Source organism: Eucalyptus grandis, chromosome 7 (genome assembly GCF_016545825.1).
Source record: "Eucalyptus grandis isolate ANBG69807.140 chromosome 7, ASM1654582v1, whole genome shotgun sequence".
NCBI classification, from domain to species: domain Eukaryota; kingdom Viridiplantae; phylum Streptophyta; class Magnoliopsida; order Myrtales; family Myrtaceae; genus Eucalyptus; species Eucalyptus grandis.
This window is the reverse complement of record NC_052618.1, coordinates 47,060,208-47,071,050: the sequence shown is the minus strand read 5'-3', so window position 1 is coordinate 47,071,050 and position 10,843 is coordinate 47,060,208. Positions and strand designations below refer to the sequence as shown.

At 38.1% G+C, this 10,843-nt stretch overlaps 1 protein-coding gene across 1 annotated transcript; it reads right to left on the bottom strand.

Moving 5' to 3' along the window:
- Positions 1–5,875: 5,875 nt before the first annotated feature.
- LOC104445323 (internal alternative NAD(P)H-ubiquinone oxidoreductase A2, mitochondrial) lies at positions 5,876–10,578 on the bottom strand. Its single transcript, XM_010059176.3, has 9 exons — positions 10,414–10,578; positions 8,352–9,003; positions 7,663–7,876; positions 7,328–7,488; positions 7,176–7,241; positions 6,930–7,093; positions 6,679–6,793; positions 6,287–6,466; positions 5,876–6,177 (listed from the first exon to the last, which is right to left on the bottom strand). The coding sequence occupies exons 2-9, from the start codon at positions 8,934–8,936 to the stop codon at positions 6,022–6,024; spliced, it is 1,641 nt and encodes a 546-aa protein (XP_010057478.2). The 5' UTR covers positions 8,937–9,003; positions 10,414–10,578; the 3' UTR covers positions 5,876–6,021.
- Between the last annotated feature and the right edge of the window lie 265 nt (positions 10,579–10,843).

The window sequence follows — 10,843 nt, the reverse complement described above, 5'->3', positions numbered from 1 at the left end:
ATACTTTATTTCCACTCTAACACTCACTCTGTAACTTTTACTCTATCTTCTTGCAGGGTGTGGGAGTCAAAACCCACTTCTGAAACTAAATCGTCCCCTCGCTAACCCCCCTGAGAAGATGAGGATTTAAACTCCCCACCTCCCTCTTCCAAGTTGGAAGGGTGGCCACTAGAGTAAACCCCAGTAGTTTCAACAACTTTTGATCAAAATTGGTCAAACTGACTGAATTTATATCAATTTGAAAATGTTTAAGATTAAATTGGTCTAATTGCAAGGTTTTTAGAACTATATTAGCAAATCATTAAAATGTTTAGGATAAAATTGACATAATTGAAAGGCTTATGGCTAAATTGGCAAGTTGTAAAAAGATTTAAGACTAAATAAGTACAATTAAAATTTTTAGAATTGAATTAACAACCATACCATATTTTTAGGACTTTTTGGATAATTTTCCCCCAATTCAGGTAGCATGAACTCATCAAACATATTGCTTAACTTGTTGCCATTTGATAAAACGATATTTTTTTTACTTTTACATGTGAAAGATGGCTTTTAGAAAAGATCAGGCAAAAACCGACCTATATATATGGGCAATAATTGCTCAAATCCCCATTGATTGGCGCTTTGTGTAATAACTCTCAAACTCTGAAAAAAGAAGAAGATAAATACGTTGTAAATCGCAAAGTTTGGGATTTTTTTGTGAGTTTTTCTCTTTGTGAGTGAGCTTTACTCAAATAGGGACAGAGATAGTCCCATCTGATCACGTGTTGATTTATAATTGGTTTTGTAAGATTTATACTTACAAAAGAATTGCTTCCTGTGATTTGTATTTTAATTTTTTGGGTAATTTAAGTTATGAAAATTTGCCTTTTTGTCTTCCAACCATGGAAATGGCTATCAAAATCTTCAGACCAAAAAAAAAAAAAAAGAACAAAGTTGCTTCATTTGGCCCCACGCTTTTCTTGTCATGATGAATGAGCCGCGTTTGCGGTCACTCGTGTTCTTCGAGGCAAAAATGACGACACGGAAATGTCCTTTCTCATGGACATGCGTGCCGGAGCCGTACACTGACCGTTGATGGCTATGAAGCCCTCGACGACTTTTCTCCATGCTAGTCAAGCCCTCTTCTATTTTCAATAAAGAATCTCATAAATAATTTTTACTTTCATGTAACATGTGACGTGTGACAGTTTTCCAATCAGCGGTTTCAAATTTCAAAGTCAATTTAGATTTCCCGTTGAAATTTAAAATTTATCAATCAAAATCGATTCTCAATTTTCAGAATTTAAAATTTACCTTATATATTTTGAAATCTATTTTTTATTATTTTGAATTAACCAAAATAGAAATAAGTGCTACAATAAAAATGAAAATTCCTCATTTATCAATAGCAACGATATAAAAAAATACGTAAAATAAAATAAATAATAAAAAAATTCAAAACACGTGACATAAAACCTAAATTATAAAACTTCAATCCTTAATCATCTATTAAAAATTGGTCGTTAATAACTCATTTACAATTAAAGCATAAATTCTTCAAAAACACAAACGAAAAAAGTCTAGGTCAAATAGAATGAGGAAAAAATGCATACAGAACATTAGATTACACCTATCATATTAAAAAACTAATAGATACGAATGTTAGTATATCCCCATATGTTAGTTTTATCGGAGAGCAAGGGAGTTGGAGGCAACAACTTATCATTATTCTTTTAGCCTTTTTTCCTAAAAGATATGAAAAAGTGTAGATGCTCTTTATTTGTAGCTTTTCATGGAAAATGGTAAATTTATCAATCGAACTTCAAAAATGTGTATCTATGTGTGGGTGTGCGTGCCTATTCAGTTTAAATCAGATATTATCTTTTTCTTAACTAAATTGCTCAAACCATTCATTAATTCCTAAAAATGTTAGTGCAATTTAATATTTAGTTTCACTTGAAAGTAAATTGTGCAAAATTCAAAATCGCATCACCTTAGATGTTGAAGAGTCTTCTCATGATGTTCGAATTTTATAAATTCATTTGGAGCCAATCCATAGTAGTAGCAATGCATACATTGATTAATTAGTCTGATTTTATTTTGTCTAGAATGAGTGTATGTGTATATATAAATACGCAAGCACCTGAAGATAAGTAATTACTTTGTATCCACATCTTATTTACAAAAGTGAGTATATTCATAATGATTTTCGATTTTTTTTTCCTTTTTTTCTGTAGTAAATCATTTACTTCAACTACTTACATTTTGTCTTTTGTTTTTCTTCTTCGCCTCGCGCCAACAGTAGTTCCTAAAAAAAATGTTTGGTTGCTTTGGCACCTCCCTAAATAAATGGGCTGTGAAGAGATTGACCTTCATATTCATTCATATTATGAAATTTTGATTTTTTTTTTTTGTATTTCTTCTTGTACTGTTTGCATTTTGTCTTTCGTGTGGCTTCTTGTCCTCGCCTAAATTTCTCAAACCGGTCATTTTAAATTTCTATGAGCCCATGTTTTCCAATTGTCATTATAATAGCGATGATGGAGAAAAAGTAATTTTCTTTTATTTTCTAGATAACATTAAGTTCAAAATTCACAAAAAATCATAGAAAGAAAATAATTATGTCAAAGGACGGCAAAATAGAAATCATTAAGTTCGATGTTGCCGATCTAGTAAAAAAATGAGTGGTAGGAAGAGCTCTGCCATTCTAGTCACTGGTCGCCTGTTGTGTTATTTTCTAATTATTTTTATAAGATTTATATATACTCCCTAAGCGTAAGCAAAAGAATTGCTTACTGTGATTTTATTTTTAATTTTTTGGGTAATTTAAGTTATGAATTTACTTTTAGTCTTCCTGCCTTGAAAAAGGCTAATCAAAATACGTCAAGGGAAATTGTCACAAAAGATCCATGAACTTTCATCTAATATTCAATTTCATCACTGAGCTTTTGATTTGCTCAATTTGGTTCTTGAACTTTCATCTAACATTCAATTTTATCCCTAAGCTTTCAATTTGCTCAATTTGGTCCCTGAACTTCCATCTAATGTTCCATCTAGTTCCTAATTATTTGAAAATTGACCAATTTCCCTTTTTTTTTAATACCAAACTGTTTTTATAAATAAATAAAATACCAAACTGGGTTTTTTTTTTTGAAAAATACCACATTTATGCAAAGTAATAAATATCAATATTTCTTTCATTTCTCCATATTAAAAACAAATGAAAAAATGGACAGTAATAATAAACAAAGGTGAATCTTGCATTTTGATTTTTTTTTTTGTATATGCAAATTACTTGAATAATGTACAAAAGCCCATCAATCGATTTTTCCCTTTTCAGTGAAGTCCATAAATAAATAAATAAATAAAATAATTTGCATATACAAAAAAGAAATCAAAATACAAAAAATCGATTTTTTGTGAATTTTAAACTTCTCAAATCGGTCATTTTAAATTTCTATGAGCACGTGTTTTCCAATTGTTGTTATGATAGCAATGATGGAGAAAACCGTCATTTTCTTTTATTTTCTAGATAACAATAAGTTTAAATTCACAAAAAAATCATAGAAAGAAGATAATTACGCTAAAGGAGACTACAAAATAGAAATCATTAAGTTCAACCTTGTCGATCTAGCAAAGAAAAGAGTGACCTTACCATACGGGGGCACGAAGAGCCTTGCCCAATTCTAGTCACTGATCGTCTGATGTGTTGTTTTGTAATTATTTTTATAAGATTTATTTATACTCCCTAAGCGTAAGCAAAAGAACTGCTTACTGTGATTTATTTTTTAAAATTTTTGGGTAATTTAAGTTATAAATTTACCTTTTAGTCTTCCTGCCATGAAAATGGCTAATCAAAATCCATCAATGCAAATTCCTTCGTTTGGCCCCACGCGTTTTTGGATGGGTCCCCCTCGACGACGACTTGTCTGCATGTGAGTCAAGTCCTCTTTTCCGACCCCAAAAGAAAAAAAAGTCCTCTTTTGAAGAGAAAGAAGGAAGAGAGAAATAACACAGAAATAACCCAGGGCAGGCCAACCCATTGAACGGACGACACGTGGCTTCCTAGGACCTAGTTCTACTTTCTGTCATCTTCCTCGTCCATGTCCCTGTCCTCTGCTACACTTGCTCTTCCTTCTCTCTCCTCTGCTACACTGAGACCATCCCCGCACTCGCCGCTGCATGCCGCTACAGCTTGTTCCATGCCCTCTCGAAATATCTACATGTCCCTCACATTTTTCACGGTTGCACTACACTTCTCGTATCCTTCCAATTCTCTCTCTAGCTATTGAAATCCCAGCAAGAAATTCACGTTGATTCTACAATTTAACTCGGCATGGACAACAATCGAGGAGGTCCTCAAGCAACCGCTGAGGAACATGAAATCGAGCTCATGAAGCAGCAGTTAGTGCCTTCCATGTCAGAAGATATTGAGAAAGCGCTGCGACGTTTGAATGAATCAGCAGGCGGAATCGGATATACCATCTTCAAGCTCCCCGAGGCGATTGGCGGAGGTATTGCCGAAGCATGCCGGCCTCGCATCGTCTCTATTGGCCTGTACCATCACGGAGAATCGCAGTTGGAAATGCTTCAAGGGCAAAAGAGAAAATGATCGGCAGTGCTACTCGGAGAGCACCGACAATTTCAGCGGACCTGATCTTGTGAGAATGATGGTCCTCGATGGATGCTTCATCATTGAGTTCCTCTGTCAAGGAAGGGGGGTCGTACCTGAACTCGACGGGTCCCTAGTTGATAATATATATGTGGGCCATTGTGTTATGCAGGACCTTCTACGACTTGAGAATCAGGTACCCTACTTCGTTCTTGAGGATTTGTTTGGAACGACGATTGTTCCAGAGGTAACCTTGTCCTTGGCCGATCTTATCTTCGATTTCTTCAGCTGCTTCCTGAATGGACGGGGCAATGTCAGGGAAAGACGGTTAAATCTGAAAGGAGTGCACTTACTCGACGCATTTCGTCTGAGCTTTATTCCTTGGCATCAACAAGACGATGCAGTACACGACAGCTCATCTTTTTCTATGATCAGATCTGCTTCCGAGTTGCGTCGAGTGGGAATTGGGAATTGAATTCAAGCAAAGAGAAGCCAGCACCTTCCTGGATATCAAATTTGACAGAAAACGCAGAATTGTTGGAATTCCAAAAATAACAGTAGAAGATGACGACCTCAATTGAATCCTCCCCAATATGATTGCTTTTGAACAGTGTTGTGGCCAATGGAATGCTTGTCATGTAAGTGCCTATGCCATGTTCATGGGATGTCTCATTCACACGGTCGATGATGTTCAACTTTTGCGTGACTGTAAAGTCATCTCAAATCATGGCTTGAGCAACGAGGGATTTGCACACTTCTTCGATAACATCGGTAAGGCTGCTCCTATTCCTTTCAAAGCCTTTGAAGAGAGCTAACTAGCACTGCAGTTTGCAATTTTAAACGAGTCTCTTAAGTATGAACAGGCTTACCATTGCTGGGCACAACTCCTAAATGCTTTTCATGACAACCCATGGTCGGCTCTTTTGGCTTAGCTATTGTGGTGACACTTAGGCATCATTCAAACGGTGTATGCTGTGTTGCAATACCATTATCTCAAGTAGTAGGAAGCATATATAAGCTGGATCTTCCATATTGATTTCATATATATATATATTTGGTGAATTTTTTGAGTTGCTGATACTTTCCTTGTGATCGGATCAATCTTGAGTATGCGGAGTAATAGTTATCATCACTAAAGTGGTGATCACTAGGGGAGAGCACGAACCGGTGATCCCATTCTACCCGAGGATCCAGAACTTACTCCGCCCTAGGCCTAGCCATTATCGAGTTCCATGGAACTAAGGATTGGATTGGCCAATAAACGGTGTTCTACAACTAATAAAACCAAAGTTGCACCACAAAAAAGGTGTACTGCTATAAAACCATCGTTATTTTACTAGCCATGCTAAATACTTGTGTTACAAATAAATGAACCTTTCCACAAAAAAAAGAAGCCCAATGCATCATAAAATGCGTCTCTACCATTGTCAACCTATTCTCGAGTTGTCTCTTCCAAATACCAAAGTCGTCGCCCAATTCACTGCAACGTAGAATCGGTTCCTCCAGCTGACTACCCTTGTGAGATAAGCCGAACGCCAAACTAGCCAACTCACGAATCCTGCGTGTGATATCCCCTTCGCGTCCTGCATAAAAGAATGTTTGCATAAGTGACAACAATTGATTCCATGAATCAAAGAGTACTAGGTATTGGGAAAGAAAACTGTAAGTGTCACATGGTAGCATGTTATGCACCTTAGACTGGCGTAAATCGACAAGCGCTTTGTAACGCCCAACAGAAGCCATGCTTCCCAAATGCTTGTACACAAATGGGTCTCCTAGAGGTATGTCTTTCGAGCAAAATGCCTTCCCTCCATTTTGCTTCCCTATACTACGAAACAGCTCCTCCAAGAATTTCCCTTCCCTTTCCGCGACCTGTTTCAGAAATCAGCATTCATATTATTTCTGAGGAAAGAAACGCTTTTATGCAATGGGAAAGAGATAGTGAATGACCAATTCCAGCTTCAAATGGAAGCATTCATGCCACATCTTGTACAAAGTAGAGCAAGGAGATAAAGTTGAAGATCGTTTATCAAATGAAGAACTACAGTGAAACATCTTTAAAGGAATTAGACAGGTGACTGAACCTGAGCTAAAGCGGGAAGCACCGGCCTCCCCGTATGTTCAAGAAAACCTGCACAATCCCCCATTGCAAACACATCTTCCACTGAAGGTACCCTCAACCATTCGTCAACCCCGATCCTGAAACAATTGAGAGGACAAATCATTCGATTGGAAGGTGGTGGAGTGCTAAAATGAGATTATCACAGAGTTCTTATCATGAAATTGCTATTGCAGACTTAGATGACACGGGAGAGAAGAAATCTTATTTCCTCACCTTCCACCAGGGGATTTGGGAAGATCAAGTGACTTGATAAACTCTGAGGGTCCAACACCGGTGGACCAGACAAGGAGGCCGTATGGAACATCCGTACCATCATTCAGTACAATTTTCTTCGCATGCACCTCTTTCACCACACCTCTTTTAAGATGAACACCGGACTAGCGATTGAAAGCATTAAATCAGCACCAAAATGAACTGCTAGAAAAGATGATGGTAACTTGAGAAAGAAAATCAACTTACCCTTGTTAGATGATTCGTCGCATACTGCCTTAAGCCAACGTCGAACGCTGACAGGATTTCATTTGCCTATTAAAGGGTGTACTTGTCATTGCATGTTATTTACAATTTTTCCAAACTGATGCTAGCATCTGTATGCAAGTGTGTATGAGTACCTCAATAAGGGTGACTTGAATGTAATCCTTAACATGAGGAAAACGTTCACGGACGTCTTTCATGATAAAATCACTTAATTCACCACTGAACTCCACCCCAGTTGGCCCACCTCCAATGACGACACAGTGTAAAAGTCGTTTCCTCTCTTCTTCTGATATGCCTATAAGATACAGAGAAGGAATCACTCCCCCAGTCTCCATTGAAGTCGTAAAATCTCGCTAATCATTAATTATAGAGAATGTGGAGGCAAAAACAATGAGCATCTTCTTTTATTCCTGAGACCTTGGAATGTTGCTCTGTAAGCACAATACATATGGTTGGAGAATAGAGATACCTGGATTTTCAGAGAGCATGAGGTTCAACAAAAGCTTCTTCCTGATTTCTTGGGCATGATTCACCTCCCGAAGGAAGTAGGCATGTTCCTTAACACCCTTAACACCGAAAGTCAAGGGCTCGGCTCCGGCTGCAATGACCAACTTGTCGTATGCGACTTTAAACCGGTAAGGCTCTTGAGGCAATCCGCCATTGCCAAAGGTTTCACAGTACACCTGGTCAATAGGCAACGAGATTTAGCAAAAGAGACACACAAAAAGGGAATAATGCGGCAGATTTGCAACGCCTAGTGTTATTTGACATGTCTTACTAGTGCATCTTTGGTTCCATCACATTGGAGAAATGAAATTTAACCTTATCTCACTATGTAGTATGTACCTAAAATATTTTTTCGACATGTCCAACAGTGTGGACAATGCATGTTGATTTATGTTAGTTATTTGACTTATCACACACACAATTCCTATAGCCGGGACCTCGACACAAATGTAAAAGTGTGGACAATCCATGTCAATATTTGTCAGACGGTATATTGTAAATTTCTGATGTTTGTTCATTGCTATTTAAAGAAGACAGAGGAAAATTCCAGTCAATCAACACGTGCAAAATGAAAAGGAACTGATCACGTCCTTGGAGCAAAATGAATATGAGCATCGAAATCAACATACAATAACCAGATATTCAACTTACTTCATGCTTGGCAGTGTCCATTCCAGTGCAGGAAGCCAAATAGAAGTACGAATTGGGAGTTGCAGAAAGAGCAGGCTGTATCCGGCTCACAGGCTCAGCAACCGAACGGAACTCCAAAGTTCCGACACAAGTTGACGGAAGAAGGGGTGTGAAAACCATGTGATTTCGGGGTGAAATGCACACAATATCATACATGTTCATATCAAGCCCCTTCATAAATCGGCAAGCCGCCCAACCGGTACCAAGAACAACCACCCTCGGCTTTTCTCCGGGTTTAGTCGGTTCAAGACCCGGATATGTGTTGCTCTCATATTCAGAATCAGACTCTGCCAATGCCCTCTCCGCGACAGGAAATTGATCATGTGGGGTTGTCCTAATTCCTCTGCTCCAGTTACTAGCATAATTTAACTTACTTGATGGTAAGCGGCTGAAAAAATCACTTCTCGTGGGGACACTTTCAAAAGAAGAAAAGGAAAATGAATCCGCAAGTACTCCTCTAAAAGTCTCTTCTTTTCCATCTCTAAAGCTCCCAATAGCACCTCCTGCTCTTTTCAGGTTGCCCCGAACAATTCTTGCAAATGCCATAGAGTACAACACTGATACTTCAACAAGTCAATAGCCTGGATCCTTAGGCCTATTGATGAAATTGCACCTGAGAAAAAAGAGAGGCCTGGGCTTAAACTATAAGAAAAGCAGATATATATATATAGAGAGAAAGACAATCTGATCACTCCATGATATCAGGAGGAGGTAAAGACAACATGTAGAACAATTGGAGAATGGTCCAAGGGAAATGAAGATAATTAATGGGTGTCTGACAACGATTTCTTCGATGACTGCTGGGATAAAAACCAGAAGCCAACTTAGCTTGGGTCATCAATTGATGGCACATACAATGAGAAAATTTCTTGTGGTTTTCTATAAGCCATTAAAAGACAAAAAAGAAGGTCCGTATTTCTTGGAGGAAAGGCATAATTTGTAACTGACTCATTCAATCAAAGAATTTTCTTTTCTGCAACAGCCAAATTGATGATTTCAACAATCTCATTTTTCTAGCTTCCAAAATCCACCAAATGCAAATCTCACGAAGTGTCAGCTTATGCCTGGAGGTTTTCATGGGATGCCATGATCAAGAACAGCGAAAAAAGAATATCAACAGACACAAACGGTTTCCTTTAAACAATTAAAGCTGTAAATTCCTCTCTTCACGAGTGAATTATAAGAATGGAGTTCATTTCACCTGCTCTGTAATCGGATCAACACCCAGACAAAAGCAGAACAAAAGGAAAGAACAGGAGGTCTTTTCACCTAGAAATTTTATTAGTTCCATAAGGTTAGATCACATAAAGGGTCATTAGCTGAATATTGTTCAATAGTGCATTTGTAATCACACGTTGATATGAAATGGACAAAATACGAAGAGGTAAAATAAAGCAACGGCAGATCTAACGAGTGAGCCCTGTTTCAAGGAAAATCAACAACCAATTAATAGCAGTGCCTTAATGTAACTGAGACCAGCGACAAAGAAAAGTAGGTGCTTTTAGTCTAGTATCCTGTCCTTTGAAAAACCCCGATTGGCAGATAATCAAAGTTGGACATTTTCATCGTGTCCAAGCATTTCTACTGGAAGAAAGAAGCTTGCGAGATGTGCATCAAAGTCGACAAAAAGTCGCAAGTAAGCAATTATTTGCGAGGATCACCTCGAACGCCACTACAACGATCACTACCACTGATCAGGAGCAAAAACAGAGAGCTTCCCTCGTTATGCTTCTTCAAAATCAGATCTTTCCAGTGCAATGGACGTTAAAACCATCTCAAAAAGTCAGTTGGGTCTCCATGGTTTAGCAAGGAAAGAAACAAGAAAAGCACAAGCCCCACAGATCTTGCCAGTCACCACCTTATTGATCTAAGCCATATTACCCAAGAATTTCGCATGCAAAAGAATGGCCAGAGGCAGCAGAGCACCCAGAACAAGAATCAGAAATAAACATGCTTGACCACAGGCAATATCATCCAGCAATGGAGGTTCCAAGTTCAACCAAGGAAATAGCATTCTCCGTACCTGGTTCCTTCACGATGACCTTCTGAGCTTTCAGGTTGAGCCGGAGAAGAGAGAGTCCAATATATTAGGAGGTTCAGACAATGCACCATGCTATATATACATGTATGGCGTCCTTCCTAGGTTAGCGGAAAGAACCAAGAAAGCATGAGAGAGAGAAAGAGAGAGAGAGAGTTACAGCAAGCATGAGAGAGAAAGATCTTAAAAACGTTTAAAATATTGAAGAAATAGTAAAATATCAAAGGAGCCGACTTGTGACGCAAGGAAAGTTGTTGGAACTAGGAAGGTGGGAGAGAGATCTTGGAAGCCTCCTCGTTGGGGTTAGAAAAGGAAGAAGAAAAGGAAAGAAAAAAAAAGAGCATCTTTGGTTAAATTCCCTCTTTCTTCAAATAACGTGGCAAGACTTTTACTGATCTAAGTTAAATCTCATTAT

What these genes read in the sequence shown, in the direction of transcription:
- LOC104445323 (XM_010059176.3), bottom strand. Translation starts at nt 8,936, where the DNA reads ATGGCATTTGCAAGAATTGTTCGGGGCAACCTGAAAAGAGCAGGAGGT. An exon ending in CATGCTCTCTGAAAATCCAG is followed by an intron (nt 7,489 to 7,662) that starts GTATCTCTATTC and finishes TGTATCTTATAG; the next exon opens with GCATATCAGAAGAAGAGAGG. An exon ending in TCGATTTACGCCAGTCTAAG is followed by an intron (nt 6,178 to 6,286) that starts GTGCATAACATG and finishes TCTTTTATGCAG; the next exon opens with GACGCGAAGGGGATATCACA.